Raw genomic sequence first — 22,773 nt, forward strand, 5'->3', positions numbered from 1 at the left:
AATACAAAAGCCTGCCCAACATTTAACATGACTATTATCTGCTTAGGAATTTAAGTGGTGATACTTTCCTCCATTCTTTTGAGCAAAATGGAGCATACTCATAGCATTTTCATATTGTGTGTTGATTTGAGTGAAGTGCCATGTGATGGTATCTGTGAAATGCTGTGAATGATGACTATTGTGGCTGAAAGTGTTTGTTCAAACCTAATTTTTTAGGGAATCTGCACTGCTTTTCTTTAATGCTGTAAAAATAATTCTATATCAACATATATTAGAAATTATATTTCTGATTTTCTTGCATTCATAAAACCTTAAGTAAAGGGAGCCTTTAGCAATCCAGAGATGGTTAGATTAAGAAGACACTTTTGTGTCTTCACCTTAGAGAAGAGAAGCTACTACTCAAACCAGAGAAAAGGAAAAAACCTAGGTCATACTTGGTGACATTAACTTCTTTTCCATGTGTTTCATGGTCCTGATTCTCTACAATTTTCCATTAAATATATCTGTTTTGAGAAGTTGACAAAATATGCTTACCAAGTTAAACACCATTCACCAATGTTGACATACTGAGTTGTCTTTTATGCTATTTCATGATAATGAGCAACTTTTGATTCTTCTGTGAGTTATGCATGTCTCACATTTGTCACTGTGTATGTCTGTGTGGAAGAAGGGTCAGATTTTTCTAAGGGACTTGTGCTCAGATTCATCAAAGCAGGAAGATGAAGGTAGATGGCTTCAAAATATCCCTCCCCCCAAACTTAAAGTGATCAGAGCAAATACTTTTACCAGTAGTGTCTCTGAAGCAGCCCTGCTTTCTCAAATTTACAAAGTTCTTATAAATATTATCTTTAGTTTGTATTTTTGCAAACAGGAAAGTTACTGACATACAGAAGCACAAACTTTTGGGAAGATATTTCTTTTTAGGAAATCACAAGACTTGCTATTCCATGGAGTATATGCTTTACCATATACATAGCTATATTCAAAATTGAAGCTGAAATGAAGAAAAAAATTTGAGAAAGAATACAGTTAACAATATGATTCATATGATTTATGAATTCACCTCACAGCCCTTACTTCCAGTGCTCTCAATCATGTGTTACATGTATTGCTGGAAAATGAATTTTTTTCTCCTCTTCAGCCTGTGATCACTGCAGGTAATAAGCAGCTACTTGTTTGTAAACTGTGCTCATCAGCACCGGCACCACCACTGCTATTAACTAACACATTTAGCTTGGCATTTAAATGGTTTAAGATAAATAGGCAGCCCTGGCTGGTGTGGTTCAGTTGGTTGGAGTGTCGTCCCATAAACTGAGTGGCCATAGGTTTGATTCCTGGTCAGGGCACATGCCTAGGTTGTGGGTTTGGTCCTGGGATGGGGCACATATGAGAGGCAACCAGTCAATGTTTCTCTCTCACATCAGTGTTTTTCTCCCTCTCTCTCCCTCCCACTCCCCTCTCTAAAATCAATAAGCATGTCCTTGGGTGAGGATTAAAAAAAAGACAGCCAGGCCATGTTCTACATCTGCATTGTCTGATATGGTGGCCCCTAATGACATATGGCTATTTAAATTTAAATTAATTGAATTAAATTTGAAGAGAATTAAAAATTCAGTTCCTTAGTTGCACTAGCCATATTTCAATTGCTCAGTAACTACATGTGGCTAGTGGCTATTGTATTGGACAGCACAGATTTAGAATATTTCCATAATCATAGAAAGTTCTAGTGAACAGTGCTGTTAAATGATTTATGTATATTAACTCATTTAATCTTCACAACCATATGAGGTAGATACTATGAGTCTTCATTTTACAGATGAGGAAACTGGGGCACAGGGAAGATACATCACTTGTTTAAGTTCACACAGTAAGTAGGGGAAGTGAGACTTAAATGCAGACAGTCTGGTGACAGAGTCATTATTTAACCATACCCCTATACTGACTCTGATTAGTAATAATAATATTAATAACTTTAGTGTTCAGTTAGTAATGCAGGCATTCTTCTCAGCATTTCATTTGCATTATCTTGTTCAATCCTCCCTGCAGCCCGACAGGCTTGGGAGTAGACATGATCATTACATATCACATTCTACTGATGTGAAACTGAAACTTAGAAGGTAAACAGAGTGCCCAAGTGACAGAGCTGGTAAGTTGGCAGAACACTGATATAAATCTAGGTCTTTCTGACTGCAAAACAGTCATGTTTAAATACCACATACACTGTAATCTCTCACAGCATAGAGGCAAAAATAGTAATGTTTTCTTTGCTGGAAATAGTCTCATTATTTTCTGAAATCCACTGAGGAATCATTTGCTGTATTATCTTATATTGTCACTAAACTACCAGTCCAGTGCAATGATTGTAACTTGACCCTGAACTAAATTTGAAACCATATATACAACCGACTCTTTTCTTTTTTTGACTTTATGGAGAAAGAATCAGATTCCTACGCCAGAGTAAAATGTGGCAAGATAGCCTTGGGGCCTTGATATATTATATTACTTGATGATAATAGGATTTTCTATTTAGTGTAAAGATAGAGATATCATTTAAAAAAATAACCAGTAACCCAAATATAGTGGGATTACATGATAAGGTAAATGGGACTAATTATTCTTGATGTCTTACTTTATGTGTGTCTTTTTTTTAAGATTAAAAAAATGGCAAACAGGATACACATAGAGCAAATTATGTTTTAGATACCCCAGTTACTAGAGATTTCTCATTTTCATTCTCCAGCACAGGCTGTTCTGCAGCTGTACTGCCAAGGGAGAAGGAAATGTGCACACTCCAGTGGCTGGGCTCACTCACTGCCATGCTCTGTCTAGGATGTGCTCTCCTGGCTGATGGAGCACACCCACTGTCTGGTCCTTTGTGACCACCAGCCATGAGTGGGTGAGGAGTCAGCAACCTGAGCATGTAAAGTCATGGCTGACGGTGCCCTGCCTGGGACCATCCCAGGATACATAGGCTATAGCTGCTCAGAGACCCTCATTATAGGACCTCAGATAGATGTGTTTGATTTTCTCCAGAGATGGTATAGGACCGTACCACGGGGCACAAGTGCAATGGCTGAACACAGACAGTGACCATATTTGGGGAAGTTGAGGGGAAAGCTTGCTGGACTCAGGGTCTAAAGATCAGGGGCTACTACAGTATGCCCTTGGGCCAAGTGGTTTGACCTCTCTGGCATCAGTTTCGTATGTGGTTATGGAGAGGTTTCAATGTAAAAGGATCTGGTGGAGCATCTGAAACATAGCAGCATTTACTGAATCTAAATGCTGCTGAGATTTAAAGGAAGATATGTTGCTGAGGTGACCATGAGAACCTCTTCATCCCTAAGTTCCCCTATGGAGAATGGGGTGGACTCGGTTTCTTAGGTACTGGGGAAGAGAACCACAAAGGAGAGAAGCTGGGAGCCTCCACCAACACTTTCTAAAGAGAAGTGGAGAAGCCCAGCACCCTCTGCCCCTGCCCCAGCCTCCCACTAAGGGGTCATGGACATGGGCAGGGCAGTGGTGTGTCCTGGTGCATACCAGAGAGAACACAGGGAGGTGGAAGGGAGACAAGTGCTTGGTTGTAGGCATGGGAGGGAAAATGGTTCACAGTTAGGGCTTAATTAGAACACAGTATCTGTTTCATTTTCTATCTTAATGGAAAGTTTCAGATATTTAGGTTCTCATAGAACAAAAGTAAACTGTAGTTAGGTCTCGCAATTTACCCACTGGCTGTCAAGCATTTGGGGGACACTTAATACATCTCAAGTGGATTCCCCAAGTTTAACCATTCCTGCAGGATAAGGGTGTATGAGTTGGGATGTCATAGGAACAGGGCCCCAATACCCACCATAGAAACCATCCCTGCCTTGTTCCACTCTGGGTTAAATGAAGGCCATGAGGAGGATTCTACACTTAACCCCAGGAAGAGCTGTGTGCTCAATTAGAGCAGCCATTAAGAAAAACTGTGTAGTGTCTTGAGTTAGAAGAGATCTGGATATGGGGTCAACACCGGGTATATCTGTGCAAGTTAGGAATGGGCATCACTTTTCTGGGTGGGTGCAGCTCTTTGCATGGCTTGGAGAGGGGTGAGTAGCAACAGGGCTGGTTTTGGTGCCCTCACAGCTAACCGCCCCCCACCCCCAGGGCTGAGCACAGTTTGTACTAGGAAGTGTTGGTCTGGAAGGGAGTCCACCCAGAGGTGGGTCCCAGCAGTCCTCTGGAGGGTTGGTGGGGACATTGCCCATGTGACTGGTGTTATCCTCATTGCTGCAGGACCAGAGCACTGAGGCCCAGCCAGTCAAAGCTGGTGGTACAGACATTCTGCTAGTGATTTCTATGAATTACCCACATTCATAGGCCCTGTATACACTGTCCATGGAAAAGGAACCCACCAGGCTGTGTGGTGGTGGTAGTCAACCCATGAGAAAACACGGTGGCTATGCTCTTGGAGCTGACCAAGGACTGAAGAGGAAGACCAGCAATCTTTTAAAGAAAAAGTCAGTAACAATGTTCTCAATGTTGAGTTTTTCTCTGATAATTTTTAAAAAGCATTTTCTATGACTTATGTACAGAGGGGACACCAAATAACTATTTAATTAAATAAGTGAATGAATTAATGAGTGATAGACTAAACAAAGGGATAAATAAGCACTAGAAATTTCTTTTAGTCAACAGAACAATTAAGTAAGGAGTAAATGTGTGTTAAAATCTTGTCAATGCCACTTTATGCCAATACTTACACTTGAAGGGACTGTGTTCACCCTAGGGGTGGGGAAGTCAGTGAGGCATGTTAAAACGCATGTTAAAAAATCTTAGAAACAGTTAATTTTTCTTGTTTTAAAAGTTCAAAGCCCTGGCTGGCGTAGCTCAGTGGATTGAGCGCAGGCTGGGAACCAAAGTGTCCCAGGTTCGATTCCCAGCCAGGGTACATTCCTGAGTTGCAGGCCATAACCCCCAGCAACCGCACATTGATGTTTCTCTCTCTCTCTCTCTCTCTCTCTCTCTCTCTCTCTCTCTCTCCCTCCCTTCCCTCCCTAAAAATAACTAAATAAAATCTTAAAAAAAATCATGAGTAAGCAAGGGTCTATAATGAAAAAGACTACCTTACTCATTAAAAAAAAAAGTTCAAAAGATTTTTTTTTAATTTGGAGGCACCTGTGTGTTCATGGTTGTAATTTTTAGTATTATACACATATAAAGTGGTTATATTTTCTCTTAGCAAAACTGCTCCTAGCTCATTGAGAAAATGAGCTACTGGTGTTTTGTGATATTCTGCAAAGGCTGCAGGACTTGTTTCACAGGATAATACTACCAAGGTCTTGGCACCTGAGCTGCTTTAGAATGGCACTTGGAAGAGTTTATTTCCAAGGTGCTAAATGGAGGTCATCTGAGAAACATGTAAAAGCCTCTGCTCTCCAGGTGGTCCCACACTGACACACAGATAAACTAGGAGGAACAACTAGGGAGCTAAATAGACCACACACCCCAGGACTCCAGCTCTGGGAAATAAAGCCTCAAACCACTGATTAAAAACACCTGTGGGGTTTGAGGCACAAGTGGGAGAAACTCCCAGCCTCACAGGAGAGTTTGTTGGAGAGACCCACAGTGTCCTACAATGTACACAAACCCACCCACCTGGGAATCAGCACCAGAAGGGCCCACTTTGCTTGTGGGTAGTGGGGAAAGTGACTGAAATCCAGCAGAGAGTGGAGCAAGTGCCATTGTTCCCTCTTGGACCCCTTCCCCACATACAGTGTCATAATACCGTGATGTGGGTTACCCCACCCTGGTGAACACCTAAATCTCCACCCCATACTACATAACAGGGATGCTGAGACAAAAAAAAAATGACCCAAATGAAAGAATAGGTCAAAGGTCCAGAAAAAATACAACTAAGCAACAAAGAGATAAACAATCTATTAGATGCAGAGTTCAAAACACTGGTAATCAGGATGCTCACAGAATTGGTTGAATTTGGTCACAAATTAGATGAAAAAAATGAAGGCTATGCTAAGTGAAATAAAGGAAAATGTACAGGGAAACAATAGTGATGGGAAGGAAACTGGGACTCAAATAAACAGTCTGGACCAGAAGTAAGAAATAAACATCCAACCAGAAAAGAATGAAGAAACAAGAATTCAAAAAAAATGAAGAGAGGCTTAGGAACCTCCAGGACATCTTTAAATGTTCCAACATCTGAATTATAGGGGTGCCAGAAGGGGAAGAGGAAGAGCAACAAGTGGAAAAGTTATGTGAACAAATGATGAAGGAGAAGTGGAAAAGTTATGTGAACAAATAATGAAGGAGAACTTCCCCAACCTGGCAAAGGAAATAGACTTCCAGGAAGTCCAGGAAGCTCAGAGAGTCCCAAAGAAGATGGACCCAAGGAGGAACACACCAAAGCACATCATGATTACATTACCAAGATTAAAAATAAGGAGAGAATCCTAGAAGCAGCAAGAGATAAGGAGACAGTAACCTACAAAGGAGTTCCCATCAGATTGTCAGCTGATTTCTCAAAAGAGACCTTACAAGCAAGAAGGGGCTGCAAAGAAGTATTTGAAGTCATGAAAGGCAAAGACCTACATCCAATATGACTCTATACAGCAAACTATCATTTGGAATGGAAGGGCAGACACAGTACTTCCCAGATTAGGTCGAATTAAAGGAGTTCATCATCACCAAGCCCTTATTTGAAATATTAAAGGGATTTATCTAAGAAAAAGAAGATAAAAAATATGAACAGTAAAATGACAGCAAACTCACAGTTATTAACAACCACACATAAAACAAAGACAAAGGCAAACTAGCAAAAGAACAGGAACAGAACCACAGAAATGGAGATCACATGGAGGGTTATCAACAGGGGAGTGGGAGGGGGAGAGAGAGGGAAAAGGTACAGAGAATAAGTAGCATAAATGGAAGGTAGAAAATAGACAGGGGGAGGTTAAGAATAGTACAGGAAATGTAGAGGGCAAAGAACTTACATGTATGACCCATGGACATGAACTAAAGCGGGGGAATGTGGGTGGGAGGGGGTGTGCAGGGCAGAGGGGAATAAAGAGGGGAAAATGGGACAACTGTAATAGCATAATCAATAAAACATACTAAAAAACTAAAAGCCTCTGCTCTCTCCCCCGCCCCCAGCCTTACTCCAGGTTCTTGAAGACTGGCTCCCCTCACATGAGGGAACAATGCACACACTCAACACTGAGCAGTCAGATTCAGATTCAATGCCACAAGGTGAATATTACCTTCACTTTAGGCCAAAGGGCCACATGTTGCTCTAAACATTTCTCAGTCTGTGACTGTGGGAAAGATGGAACTAAGTAGGGAGGGAGGAAACTTTTATCAGCAAATATCACGTCCTGGCATGGGCTAAGCCTTCTCACAAACATTATAGATGTTAACTCACAAAAACTTTGTATTTTATATGTGATTGTAATGAATAGTAGTAATATTATATGTATCAGTGGGTTGAGCATTTTGCAAAAGGGGATACTGAAGTTCAGAGAAACAGGATATGTGTTTATGAGAGAGAGAGAGAAGAAGACAAGGAGCAGAGGAGAAGGAAGGAGGAGAAAAAAATAAAGTGAAGGGTAGATATGTGTTATGGAAGCTAAAAGACATTGGTTTTCATTGAGTACTTACTATGATCAAGGTATTGTACTATGCTAAGCTCTGTATGTGAAATATTTTAGTGATCCCTCCCAGAAACCCAATGAAGTCAATACTATTATTGGACCCACTTTACTTCTGAGATGGTTAACTAATAGGCCCAAAGCAGCCTCTGGTCTGACTGCAGTGGTCTCTGAGCCACCATGCTATTCTGTGTCTCTATGAAAGGGGCTGCAGGTGTCCCTGCTGGTGATCTTTATCTAGCGGACTTGGATCCAATCATAAAACATGTGAAATGTCACTGCTAACTGAAAGTGGGAGAAAGCCCCCAGAATGCTATTCCCATATCACACACCACAGATTCCAGACAAACCAGTCTGTAGCTTGGAGACCAGCTGAATTCCCACAAATGCCTCTATCCTTTCCAAAAAATAGCTGTTCATTAAAAATTAAAATGCTGAAGAGTCTTTTTCTGACTTAAAGCATCTTACAACTATCAACACATGTGAAGGCAGAGAAAAATTCTATGCCTGATTTTAATAAAATATACTTTTCTCATCAAAATATTTTGATAGCAAGGAAAAAGAAATGTGTGCTCATTAAAATTTAATGAATGTCTCTCCCTGCCATTTTCCATATGAAGATCATACACTATGACTCATGCATGGTGGGTGGTGGGAATAGTTAACTTATCATCATGGGAAAGAATGCAATCCAAGACTGAGTTAACAAGGATGTAAGTACATGTCCACTGGACTACTGCTTTGGTTGGCAGGTGTCTGAATTCCACCTGTGGATTCGGACAGGTGGGCTCAATATTGTTCCAGGTGGGCTCTATTTCCTCTAAAAAGGGGGCTAGTTAAGAGCAGCTGCAAACTTGCTGTCAGGTAACTCTGGTCCCAAGGCTAAGCTCGGGACTTTCAGAATAAGACAATGATTTGGATAAAGTCTTTGAGGAGAAGGGAAAAAGAAAAGAAGTTCTGACTCTTGGGAGGCCAGAGTTGTCAATAATGTCACATTTATGCTCTAGAACCTTCACTGAAGCCTCTGTTCATAGACTGAATTATAAAGCTCTCATCTAAAAATTTGGGGCCTATAATGGCCCCAAGCTGCCTTTCTAGGTTTATCACCATTAGTCCCCTGCTTCCAGCCTTGACTACCAAAGCAGGCTTCTAGTTGCTCCCCATTCCTGCCATCTACCTCTCTCCTTGTCATTGATTACATTATTGCCTAGGATCTGGAGTGATCTCTCCATCCATCTCTACTGCTTGAAATGCTGTCCATTCATTGAGGATCATCTACAGCCTTAATTTTTGATACCCTACTTCAACCTAACTCATGTGATTTTTCTCCTTTGAAAACTGCAGAAGCTTTTGTAAAGGCAGTCACCATCTTCCACTTTCTGTGAAAGTTCCTGTGTAAGAGCAATGTAGCCTAGGGGTTATCTGTACAGACTTTTGAGTCAGAAGGACCTGGGTTAGAAGCTTCACTTGTTCTTTTATTAGGCACATGATCACAAATGAGTTGCTTACGAATAGTAATAATGACAGTAGTAACAACAACCAACACTTACTTGGCACTTGAGTTGGGCATTAGGTGTCCCTTAACTCATTGTATACTCATAATAACCCTGTGAAGTAAGTATTGCTGTTCTCTCTTTTTCACAGGTGATGACAAGATGCTGAGAGAGATCAAGTGATGTGTCTAGGGTCACAGTTCTTATGTTGAGAACACAGGCTTTGAACTCAGATAATTTGGTCCCAAAGCCCATGTTTTGAACACTATGCTACACGGGACAACCCTGTCTCAGTTTTCTTATCTGTAAAATGTGGATTATAGTATTATCCACCTTGTAAGATGGCATTGAGTATTAAATAAAATAAGACAAGAGAAGTATAATATAAAGCACACTAACTCATAGCTGCTATCATTGTCATCACCATGTGCTGCTCCATCCCCTCCTCCTGCCTAAGAGTTAAGGACAGACAGAAGTGTTCCCTTCACCTTTTGATTTTCATGTCATCTTCCCTGTGAGTGGCACATTCATTGTAGAGACCTTGAAAGGTTCTGCAGGCTGTGGACCCATGCCAGGCTCAAAGAAATTGACAAAGATTTCTAGTATTTTCCTAGAATTTGGGGAAGTATCCTAGGCAATTCTGGACCTCTGAGCCATTGTGCTTTTTTTGTGCTTTCACTGCATTTAGCTCCCTCCCCAACTCCTGTTTTATTCAATTTATTCGACTCCTCTTTATAAGGTCTCTTGTATAACATTTCAATGCAACATTTTCTTTCTCTTCTCTCCTGCCCCCTTTCCTTTCTCCCTTCCCCTCTGCTATTCTCTCCTCTTTCCTCTCTTCCTTTTCCCTCTCTTCCTCCCCCTCCTCTCCCCTCCCCTCCCCCCCCTTCTTTTCTGGGTGTCCTCTTTCCCTCCTCAGTCACTCTCAGGATAAAGAGTGTCATCTGGATGCCATGACTGTATTTTATTTTTCCAGTAGGCTAATCAGGTCCCTGCTCCATTAGCCAGAGTTTCTGGAATCAGGGTGCGAGGTGCTTTACCCAGGAACACCTCTTCCCCTGCTTGGATTTAGTTTGTTCTTGAGGTTAATATGGTTAATGGGGTTAGTGGTTAAGGGGCAGTATATGTGAGGCTGCCTCCTGACTCCTTTCCTGAACAACCTGGGCACCAGACAGAAGTCAGAATTTCCATTCCCCCCATGCTTGAGTCATCATCAAACAGTTCTACCTCTAAATAGGTTTCCTCCAGGAAAAGCATCCCTGATACATTAATGCTAATTAAAAACAAAACAGAAACATAACTTTTTAAAAAGTGCACCCTCCCTACCCATATCACCCAACTTGTTGGAGAAAGTATTTTGTTGATGCTGCCCCTGGAGAATTAAACTGCAATTTAAATAAACCAAACAGATAACTAACAAACAATCCTTCAAATTAATGATGTCTAAAGGATGAAAGGTACTAGTTCTTTTTATACATCCAGTTTACTATCGGCAGTGCAATTCAGTTTCATTCTGTGCCATGGTGTGAGCACTGCACAGCTAGGGGGGCTCTCTCCTGAGTCGTTCACAGGGACAGGCTGTTCTTGCGTAGGTGGGGAGAATACGCAGGCCTTGGCTCTGCTGGGAAAGCTTCCTAGGATGAGTCCAAGAAGGACAGTGAGAGGGGATAACAGAGAGGCCTGCAGGTCACTGCCCACATGTCCCAGGGCCAGCAGGCCAGGAGGGCAGCCTGCCCATTTGGGAGTAGCAGGCAGGACCACCCTGCTCATAGTACCCAGTGCCTCATGTTATTGAATTCATGTTTTCACAGACTAATGGCACCACTAGAGGAATGTCAACACTACTTTTCCATTTTGCATGTTTCCTATTCTGCCTGCAGACCCTTATTTTTGTCTCCTAGGGCCTCTTGTGCATATGATGCTCAACTGGGCCTTTTCAGGACAACGGAAGTAAAATAACCAAATAGAGGTGATGACTTCAGCCTTTCTAGAAATGAAGGGCCTGGGGTTCTTGTCCTTGGTGGGCACTACATGTCTGTGCTTGGATGAACCTTGTCCTAGGGTGACACATTGTATGATAGTCCTCAAGTGCCACCCATGTGGCATGAGGTGCAACAAAAGCTGCCATTTTGAATGCTACTCAACAATTATTAGTTTTACAAATGATTCACAGAAAATCATTTCCTGTGTCATAAGACACAAGGCCTAACTCCCTCTCTTTCCCCTTGCTACCCCATACCCCCAGCTCTAGGGCATTTAAAATACAAGAATTTTTTAAAAACTTTGATTTGGCTATTGTTTTAGAGGAATGCAGCTTAGGATCTGTACTAACCATTCTTAATCACTTCAAGAAAAATGTTCTCCAGTGACTTGGGAAGGTCTCTAAGCCCTAGATAAGGCTGACAGGAGATGCCATACCCCAAGGACTGGCTAGAGGCCTGGTTTCTGCTCACAGGGCAGAAAGGTGTGTCAGGGATGTGGCCACAATGCCACCAGTGCTCCTGAGATGCAGGAGTTAATGGGCTACCATATTCAGCCCTCCTTTGCCAAGTCCCTTTGAGCCATTTGGGCAGAGATTTCTGGTGGTAAATGGGGAGACAATGTTAAAACTGCTAGCCATGTGGGCCAAAGAACAAACAGACAAAATAAAACAAGAAAACAAACCAAAAAACCCATTGTGACAAAAGTCAGAAAAGTGGTTATCTTGGCAAATAGGGGTGGAGGTTATTTACCAGAAAAGGCATGAGGGAACTTTCCAGAGTGTTGAAAATCCTCTGCATCTTCATCTTGCTGGTGGTTGCAAGGTGTGTATGTATGTAAGAAGTCATTGTCATCAAGCTGACATTTCACTTTGTGTATTCTACCATATACAATTATATCTCAGTGAATAATAGTACCGTCCAAAACGCAGGTGGAAGATGATCCAAGCAGTTTCCATTTCGTGTCATGCCTGACCCACTTTGTGCTGAAAGCAGTGAGAGTTCTAAGTTTATGTATCCATTACACATCTTTATCTTCCTCTACATGTGTTTTTATACCTACAGGCTATATTTATATCTTCAGCCAGATTCATATATTTAAATCTGGAGAGGAGAGAAAAGTGTTATATATGTGTGTCTATATATAGGGTGGTTTACTTCTTTCAAAGAACAGGAAGGTCCTAGCTCCATTTTTATTTTTTTGGGGAGCAGGACACACACACACACAAGAAAACACAGTAAGCCTGAATAAATAATCAATAACCTTGTCATTCTCTCTTATCTGAGATGCTAAAACTGACCTTGATGATGATCTTGGGGATCATCAGCACAGTGGACTTCTGCTTGGCCAGAATATCTCCAGTATCATTGACACGAGCTGTGACAAAGAAGTGCAGGGTCGCTTGCTCCAGCAGCTGGCCCATGTACTCGCCTGCTCTGACCAGCACCTCCTTCTTCTTGACTGGCAGAAGGAAACAAATATGCCAGGTGTCAAGACTTGAGATAAAATCTGCTTTCCTTTTTTCCAAGTGCCTCCATCTTTCCAACATTAGCACAGCACCCACCAGAAACACAGCAAAGGTGAGGGAGGGGCAGATGAAACAAGGAGTCAATCAGGGATAAGCTCTCCTGTTTCTGGGTAAAGAACGTGTTGGAAATTTAATATTCAGTACAGTCTTATTAGAGAAAATGTGTCAAATTTTCCGAACAGTGCTTTTGCTGTTGTAAAATATAATGCCATGTTTAAAATCAAGGACCAAGGGGTTTTAACTGCAGCTGCTTTGATTTGGGCAGGAACAATCTCAAGGTAGCCGATGTGAAGCAGTGGAGTTCAAGGACAACATTCCACATGCCAACCCCTTACAAAATAAGAAACATCTCATGCAGACCATGGGCCACACTGGAGCAAGACTGTAAATTACCTAAACCTTTTATTCCCATGTAGTACTCCACATTTTCTTTTCAACTTCTTCTGAACCAGTCAGACATTGTTTTTCTATTTAAGAGAAAGAAGCTGTTGAAACCGGTTTTCACCATAGGCATTCAACTTCTTCCCACTCCCTCTTCTACTCGCCACTTAAAAGACATCTGTGCCAAAAGGCTGTTTCCTCAAGTCACTGAGTTTAGCTTTTGGGATGACCCTGGAGGATGAGCAGTGGTCCTGGCTCCCTCGGTTCACCATCAGGCTGAGGACAGAGATTCCATCTTGTGGCTCTGGCCATAGCAGTGAGGTTCAGTTTGTCTGCATCACCCACTTTCTCTATCAGTTCCCTGTCCCACAGCCCAGGATTCTAGAGAGCAAAGGGCAGTCCTTCTGCAGGCCGAACCCAAGCCACAGTGCAGCACCTGCTGCTACCTACATGGTCAGAGCCACAGCCACGTGTTAGTGTGACATTGTCAACCAGCAGCCCATTGTCACACCCCCACTCCCATGCACAGAGCATAGGCTCTACAAATGTTCAGGGAGCTGAATATCTCCAACCACTGCTTCCCTGACCAATGTCTGCCTTTTACCAAAGGTTCTTCCTTTTTGCAAAAGTTATTGAAGGAAGTAACTCCCATGATCAATAGTTTCAAGTGTGGAGCATAGTTCCTTACAGCCCTCCATAAAGAGCAGCAGCCCCCATAACCAGGAAGGATGCTGTGTGGAGGCAGCTCCAGGGCACAGGGAAGCCTCCTGACTGGCTGGTTCACAGGTGAGGGTGAATCAGCCCCTGATTCAAAGCTCCTCATGAATGAGCAGGTGCTGTGACCACCTCCAGCCCTCTGACTGAAGAGTTCTCAATCTTGGCTCCACATCTGAATCATCCTGCTGGATCCCACCCCAGACCAATTAAATTGGAATCTTGTGGGTTGAGGATGGGTATCGTTTTGAGTGCTGATGCAGACTCTAGTATGTAACCAGGGGTGGAGAAGCAGTGCTCCCACCACCACAGGTTCCCCATAGAATCAGCTCTGAAAAAGCCGTGGTGCAAGCAGAAAGGACATCCTTTCTAACCCAGGTCCCCACTACTCCAGGTGTGGTGTCCACCCCAGCAGACCACCATCACTGGGGCGGGGGGTGGGGGTGGCTTGTTAGAGATGAAGGTTTTCCAGCCCTACCCCACCTACTGGATCAGGCTCTGCTCTTGATTAGGATGCCCAGATGATGAGTATGCAGGTTTGAAAAGCTCCCAGAGACAGCAGGTTTTAGCAGCAGAAGTGGCAGAGTTTGAGCAGAGTTAGGGACAGCCAGTTTTAAAAAGGGAAGTTCTGTACCCCAGAGCTGACTCAATTCCAGGCAATTCCTGGAAAGGCTGGTCATACTAGACCAGTGGTTGTCAACTGGCATCAATTCCCCTCCCCCACTCCCAGGGGATGGTTGACAATGTGGAGACATTTTTGGTTGTCAGAACTGTGGGTTGCTACTGGCTTCTAGTCAGTAGAGGCCAAGGATGCTGCTAAACTCCTGCAATACACAGGACAGCCTCCACAAGAATCACCTGCAGCCTGGAGTGCAGGTGGTGCCTCTGCTGAGAAACCCTGTCCTAGGCTGTGCAGAGTTATTAGAAGGTATTGGTCTCTCCCAGGCAGATACTAAACAAATTGGATTGATTTCTGGGGCAGTCCTATTCCAGCCAGAGCCAGCCATTTGAATCTATGAACTGGCCTTGATCTTGGCCCTTGAATTCTGTGTTTTTGAATGACCCAGTTATACCACTTTTGGGGGACCTATATCTGGACCCTGCATCTTCCATGGCTCCCCATCAATTAATTGTCCATATGAATAAGACTTAGTCCTTTAGTTAGATACAATCTCAGATGAGCACATGGGGCTTGCTTTTCACTTCCCCATGTGGATAAATGAGGTGGCAAAATAACAGGCCTTGAAGAATGTACATTTTGCCTCTAGATACCCCCTGCAATAATAAAAGAGGGGCCTCCCCTGGTCATTTCTAGAGGATTGTGTTTGAACACTGAGTTCCTTAAGGTTTGTGAGATATGCCTGACTTCTTTCCATCAATCTTTACAGAGGCTTTCACTATGTTTATAGTGTTGGCATCAGGATCCCTTTACCTCCAAGGCAGAGCATTCTCTCATAGCACCAGGGAAACTGGGCTGTTCTTCCAGCCCAAGAGAACAGCATGCCCGAAATAGTGTGTTATGTAATTGCTGTATTTTGCCACCACACAAGAAATTGTTCTAGATAAAGTTTATTAAATGTGGCAAGAGAAAGAAGAATAGATTTTCATCCTATGAGTAGTGGAGCTGGGATCCTGCCAATATCACTTACGGTGTCTGGGGAAAGCCAAGGGAGACACAGACTGGAGCTGCCTCGTCTCTTTTCCAAAAAGCAAAGAAAACTAAATATAGCCATGTGGAAATGATAGCACCTTTGAAGGTACTGGAAGGTTTAAGTTATTCAAGTTTTCCAAGCTGATTCCAGCCCACACATTTTTCTTTAATCATCAATCTGGAAAGTATGCCTCCCATTCTACTTGGAAAACTTTCTTTGCAAGACAGCCTCCTAAGAAAGTACTCTGACCTGCTAAATTAAAGTCTAGAATCATGTGGCATTTGCAATAGTGTGCAATTTATTTTAGATTGCAGTATGCAGTTTGTTGCATGCTGTTAATGCCACCTACCTGTAGGGTAAAGCAAGAAATAATTTCCAACTCCCTTCAAGTTTTTCAGGACAAGCCTTGGGGTGGGCTGAGTGGGTGGGACCAGTGTTAATACTGAGGTTTGGTCAGCTTAGGTTCGGTCAGCTGTCCCCAGATCAGTGACTGAGAGGGCTAATATATCATTCTAGCCCATTAACTCACATGAGCTCACTCATTTATTTGATTAGGAAGAGAAGGAGAAGGAGATTCAGAGATGGGGCTTTCGTGAAGTGGAAAAAAGGTGGCATATAGTTCCTTGTTCAGTGGAGGGAGGGGCAGCTGGACTCCAGGCAACAAGTGCATGAGTATGGAAACTGGCCCACTTAAGGACCAAGGTTACAGCAAGTTGGCTTACTGTCATTGCCTGAATGGGATCTGCCTTCTATTATCTGCTTTGCCTCTATTTACTGTGTGCGACCTTGAATACATCTTCAGTCTCAGTTTCCCAAAATGTAAAAATGTTGGAAATTAACATTTACCAAGAGCCTACCATGTGTGAAGCATTTCACATATATTCATCTCATTTAATTTTCTCCTTACTCTCCTGTCATACCACACAACCAACAGTCAACCACTCCAGTGGGTTCTACCTTCAGAACATCTGACCAGTTCTCACCACCTCCCTTGCTACCCCACCATCTCTCAATAAACTGTTGCAGTAGCATCCTAACTAGTCTTAAGCTTTAGCCCTACTTCCCAGAGTCTATTGTCAACACAGCAGCCAGAGTGATTTTTCAAAATCTAAGTCATGGCATACTTGTGCTCTGAACCCCCTAATGGTTCTTCAGGTCACCTGGGAGCAATGCCAAAGTCCATAAGGGCCTACAGCTCTTCTCATGGTCTGCATCCATCACTCTCCACTTGCCATTTTTGCTCCTGACTCTGATGTCCTTGTTGCTCATTGAACACATCAGACATGCTGTGGCCTCAGGGCCTTTGCACTTACTGTTTCTCCTGATTGGATAGTTTGCCCCTACCTTTCTTTCAGGTTTCTCTTAAATGGTTTCTTCCCCAAACACCCCATCTCCACCACCACTTCCTATCTCCACTACCCTGCTTTTATTTCCCTAGTACAGCCCAACTACACCACATATTCACTTGTCTGATTGCTTATTGTTGAGCCTCATCCCCACCATAGGAGACCATAAATTCCATGAGGGTAGTAAGCACTTCTGCCTTGCTCATTGATATGCCTCCAGCACAAAGCAGAACTGGACTTGTGACCACAAAATAAATGTTTGAGGAATGAATCAACAACACTGTGATGTGGGTGGTATTGCTTCCACGTACAGATGAGGAGAGTGAACTCACATTACTAAAGTAGCCTGCCTAAGGACACATAACTAGTAGGTGACATAGTGACATCTCAAATCCAGACTTGGCTAATTCCAGACTCAGGCTCTAAAAATTCACTGCGGCTTCCTGTGCTAAACAACTGCAATGACTGTTCTGCTCCTTTGCAATGACTGTTGAGTCCTTTACCAACTATCCTTTTCTCTAAGAATTCCTTTTCCAGTCCCTAGGGATAGGAAAAGTGCTGGGTCTTACAGTTTCTAAAGAAAATAACATGGTGATTGATTTCCTCATTGTTAAAACCACATTATGGAAGCTAGGGTGCATTGCTTCCTTCAAGTTTGGATAGGTTTCTTAGAATTAGGATTTTTAGGAATAGTTTCCCATTTTTTTCTGGGAATATCTTTCTGAATTTACTATGGCTTGGAACAGACATCAAATCCAGAAAGCTTGAACACTATGAAGACATGATATGGTCCTCTGCTTTGTAAAACTTATTATTCATATGCCTTTCCTTTTTTCTTTTCCTTTTCAGTGTCGCACATCAGGTCAACAACAACCTGGTATCTTGAAGTGTTCAGATCCTTTCCTGCCTGCTCTGTCTGACTCAACATGCTCTTCCTGGAGACCAGTTTCTTCCACTTGACTCATTTTGCCAGTTGTGTGCCCATCTGTTGTGCCCACTAAATACTAGGACCCCGGGAAATGAGATTGATTGAAATTGCAATCCACAGTGCAAGTTGCATTGTGTCAATCCCAATCCTGCCCAAAACATTCTCAATTTTTATAGTGAAGATACTTTGGAGGGCCATGTATACAGGGGAGGCTGGAAGGGATCAAGGATGATAAAGAGTCCCACGAGAGATGACAGAGAGAACAAAGCCCCATCAGAGGCTCCTGGACAACACGTCCTGAGCCTCCCACCTCCTCTCCCAAGGGTGGGCTCTCTCCTGTCCTTATGTATCAGACAGATCAATTTTCAGAAATGGCTTTTATGCAGAGCTTAGATCTCCCTGCCTTCTGAATTGTAAAGCAACACCCATCATTCCTGCTGGGGAAGCCCTACAAAACCTGACTTGGGGAGAGAGGCAGCACCAGGAGGCCTGCTTTCTGGAGTTTGTTCTTTACCTACTTTCCTGTGTACTCAAAGCCCTTGGTATCTTGTTCAAATGCAGATCCTGATTTGACAGGTCTGGGTGGGGCCTGAGAGTCTGCATTTCTAACCAGCTTCCTAGGGATGCTGATGCTTCAGGTCCTCAACCCACACTTTGAGTAACAAGAAGTTAAGTTATATTTAATTTTCATGACTCATAGGGCTGGCTCTAGACTTTGAAAATTTCAGTGTTCATTTCTATGCATGAGACACAAAGATGAAAGGTGAGGGCTCTCTAAAAGAGCTTGGTTCTCCCATGTGGTTCCCACTCCTGAATTCTGGGGCAGAACCTGAACTTCAACAGAAAGTTAATAGAGGGTATCAGCACTGAGCGAGACAGAGAAGCAGATCACAAGTTCTAGAGAGAACAGACCCTCCTTATTAGCTTACAGGACAAAGGCTCCAGAGTCACATCGAATGTTTCCTTCTTGAATTCCTCCTTGGAAACCCCAGTGTAGAAGATGATGTTGCCTGAGACATAGGCGGAGATGGTGTAAGTGCTGGGGCTGTTGTTCTGGAAAGTGATGGTGAGCCTGAAGTCTTTTCCCAGCACGGCGTTTTCCACTTCAAAGTCCATGTCCACATTAGACCTCGACTTCACAATGTCTTCTGTGTTGACGGGCTTTTTAACCCCATACATCAGGGCAGTTTCTAGGGCCAATCTCTCTTCCTTTTGACCTAGGAAAGATGGAGATATAATGAGTGGAAAAAGAAATGCAACCCATCAAAGAGAAAGTTGCAGTAATAGACATGCTGTGTGCTCTATCTGTTGCATTTTCTCTATAGGCCACATACCTTCCTTTGAGGCAGGTGTCAAAATTTTTCCTGTTACAAATTCTGCCAAATTAACTTTCCAGAGAGTCATGACCTGCCCTGGGTGTGCAGTTAGGCAGCATTCCCAGGGTCACTCTGGCAGGGGTTGCTAAGGGTCTTGCTCTAACAGTTGTTTCTCCAGTGTTCAGTGGTAGAATTGCAAAAATCTAACCCTCCTCAAACCACAGTGTCAATTTGCTTCCCTCCCCAAGTCCTAGCTGTGTAGCTAGAATTTGGGAATCTCTTAGCAAAGACGTTGACAATATTCACATCTGGCCATTCCTCGTTCTCCATTATGAATTTCCTACTATTCCTGGATCTCCCCAACAAGACCTGTTTTCCCATTTCTCTTTCCATTTAGACCTGTCCTGCTGGCTCCTGCTGAGCTAACCCTAGGCAGCTCTCATCCTGCCCTCTACTCCTTCCTGTGTTGCCATTTGCTTCCAACAGAGTGTAGAGATCACTGTTTCCTAAAGAGTGCACTGCACCGAAGACCACAATCTAGCAAACTGTTCACAAGTCTTCCCTGAAAAAGGGTTCTAGGCCAAGTTCCCTTCGGGAGTACTGGGTTCTCTAGTGCCTCCTGGAAGTTCACAATGTCCAATAGCCTAGGAAAGGTTCTGAGACTGAGCCCTATAGCAGGGAGACTTGTTTATCAAGATTCCCCAAACTCATCTGACACTGAACACTTTTTTTTGAGGGACGCCTATTGGCATGGTGATACTGTTGAAACACGTGGGCTGTTTTTAGGAATATGTTTTTTGTAGGGTTTTGAAGGTGGTGGTGGTAGAGGTGAAAGTAGGGAGAGGAGGAGTAGGGGTGAATTCTGGAGGAAGAAATAAATAGCTTTTCTACAAGTGAGGAAGTGAGAAGTACAGATACAAGTTAGGCCTCAGAGCGTGCTGCTCCTGACTCCAAGATGGGTAAACATTCCTTACAGAGTACGGGACAAAATGCTTGGCTTTGGGGACAGGGACTGAGGAAGTGTGGAGGAATAGTCAGTAGTCTCTTTACCTTTGGGTAAAGTATCTAGTACCTTTGTGTATATCTTAGTGCATTGTAGAAACTAGAGAGGCACATTTCTTGGCTTGTAAAAAGCAGTCATGGGAATGGCTAGCAAAAATAAAAAAAACACTTCAGTATAAAAATGCTGGCTTGTATAATTGTGTTAATTTTAAGATATTGTCACTTTACTTAGTTTATAATAAAACGCAGTACAGATGATAGTAACTACCATTGACAGCTAACTCTGTGATGGGTGTTGTGGTAAGTACATATTGTATATTATCTCATTTAATCCTCAGAACAACTCTACAAGGCAGGTACTATTATTACCATCAGTTTCTTGGTTTGTAAAACAAGGGAGCCAACATCATAGAGTTCTTAGGTGGATTTAAGGTAGTACATGCATAAGAGTTGATAGCTACTCGTACTTTGCAAAGACAGAGAAAATGCCAGCAGGTTTTGCAAACAATGGAAAATGTATATTTGTGTGTGCATGTGTATTAACAATTTATCTAATTGTCAAGACAGCCACAATGGTCCTCAGCTGGTTGGGCAAAGTCCCACAGAGCAAAGAGTTGCTGGTTTGATTCCTGGTTTGGACACATGCCTGGATTGTGGGTTCGGACCCCAGTTGGAGGTGTATGAGAGGCAACTGATCTATGTTCTCTTTCACATCAATGTTTCACTCCTTCTATTTCTCCCTCTCTTCCCCTCTCTCTAAAAATAAATAAAATATATAAAAAAGACTGTCAGAATGTACCCAAAGCTATTTGTCTAGGACAAATATTGACTAGAGCACATGTTTACAGATCAATAGGGGGGAGGTAGTAATAAAGGGAAGGAGAGGCTATGACAAGGAAAGTGCAGTGAAGTATTTCAGCAGAATGCTTCTGGCAAATAGCTCTGTGAGAAAGAGAGCATTAGTGGCTATTGCTTTGGATGGATACCAAATATGCATTTAGGCAAAATGCAGGGGGTGAATAGCAGCAGCAGAAACACGGCTAGAGAGGTGCTTGCTTTGGGGAGAGAGGCTGAGCTGGATGGGATGAGGGGAGGGGGCCAGGGAAGGCTTGTAGGGCTATGAGAGACTTTACAGCTTGTCATGTTGGGAACCGCCCTGACTGGTATCAGAAGCTGAAACCCCCGCCTAGGCTAAGGCTAAGGGAACGCCCTTGGAACTGTAAGCCGGCAAGGAGACAAAAGCTTATCTTCCTGGCAGGAATGCTGCTTCTGCTGCTTTATTCATAACTGAACCCCCAAAAGCTTGGTCGGTTAGCCAAAGACGGGTAAGATTCCCCACGGGGGGAACAACCTAAGACAGGCACGATCACTTTGGGAGGCCCCCCCAAAAGAAGGACTTGAGGGGCTGCAGCAAAAGGGGGTGATGGACCCTCGCTCCTCGGCTTTGACATAGCCTGAGTTCTCAGCGTCTGGGAGAAAATCTCCTTATCTCTTGGTTGCCTTAGTTCCCTTGCTCCACCTAAGCCTGAAACAATGACAGGGTGGTGCAGCTGGGTACTGAGAAGTGCGGATTCCCCAGGGTGATCAGGCCTAAGAAAGAATATGTAAATTACTGTGAAACCTTCTTTGTTTAGAATGCTCTCAGTTGAATGAGAAGGGTCTTAGGAGGAAGTTAGTTTGTTCCTCAGTCTTACAGCTCTTTGACCCCCAACTCAATAGACCAGCAGAGTTCTTTGTTTTCTATGGTTCCTTACTTCCCCCTAATGAGTACTGTACTTTACCTGAATTATTATGCAAAATGAACCTAATAAAAGCAGGTATGGACAGTAAATCAGTGCGCTCCCCACTAGGGGGGGGTGGCCATTTAGTCCCTACTTCTCCACAGAAACTAGTTTGTTTCTGTGCATGTTTTTTCTCACGTGTTTATCGTCAAGCCATCCACAGCGTTCTGTGGTCACTGCTGGCCAGTGACCCACGCGCAACATTGTCATGTCATGGATGAGGGAACCTCTAGCTTCATTCTGGGGTCTAGCCTGCCCCTGTGAGCAGGAAGTGCCAGGCAGAGGCAGGGGGGGATGTTACAGAAAGCACAGGCTCAAACAGGAGGCAACAGCACAGAGTTTCCCAGAGTTTGGCAGAAGTCCTCGCCCCTCTGAAGTTGCGCTTTGTGCCTGATGTTTCACATAATTCAGGCCATGAATTTAGTGCTATGAGAGTATGATCAAAAACCAGATTACATTTTCTGAGATTTCAGGCCTCCAGGAGCAAGATCACAGTACATCTTTCTGTTAACTGGGATGCAATGGGAGTGCCCTTTTGTTTGACAAAGCCTCTTCTCAGTGTTTGGGTCTTAGCTCAGATGTCACCTTCTCAGAGTGTCCTCCCTTCCATTACCCTGTGTAATATGTCGCCAACCCCAGTCCTCTTATCTCTCACTAACAGATTACCTGATTTTATTTCCTTTTGCCTGTACCTGTCACTATATGGCATTATTTCCTGTTATAATGCAAGCTCTGTGTCCTCAGGACCTAGGACCCAGTCTGGCACAGACTCTGAAGGAATGAGGTTTGGTGAAGCCCTTTGCTTTCATCCATATATCAAAACTTTCATCTTTTTAATAGATACTAAATAGTCCATTTTAGGACATTTAATGTTTAATTAAGCTCACCCATGAAATGCCACCTGAGTTACTACTTATTTGATCATTTCATGTTAGTCAAGTACCTATAATGCCCAGGCACTGTGATCATATGAGAAGCACAGCAGTTCCTTTAGGGGTCCAGGGGGCCAGTG

General features: G+C 43.2%; 1 protein-coding gene across 1 annotated transcript in view; it reads right to left on the reverse strand.

Moving 5' to 3' along the window:
- F13A1 (coagulation factor XIII A chain) overlaps positions 1 to 22,773 on the reverse strand; it is a 187,842-nt gene that overhangs the window by 15,873 nt on the left and 149,196 nt on the right. The window contains exons 12-13 of the mRNA XM_045841731.1: positions 18,592 to 18,879; positions 12,414 to 12,574 (exon numbers count right to left, since the gene is read on the reverse strand). Of these exons, the coding sequence (XP_045697687.1) occupies positions 12,414 to 12,574; positions 18,592 to 18,879 (449 nt within the window). The remainder of the gene's footprint in view (positions 1 to 12,413; positions 12,575 to 18,591; positions 18,880 to 22,773) is intronic.

The sequence above is a fragment of the Phyllostomus hastatus genome, unplaced genomic scaffold (genome assembly GCF_019186645.2).
Source record: "Phyllostomus hastatus isolate PE091 unplaced genomic scaffold, TTU_PhHast_1.1 phas_contig_37, whole genome shotgun sequence".
Taxonomy (NCBI): Eukaryota; Metazoa; Chordata; class Mammalia; order Chiroptera; family Phyllostomidae; genus Phyllostomus; species Phyllostomus hastatus.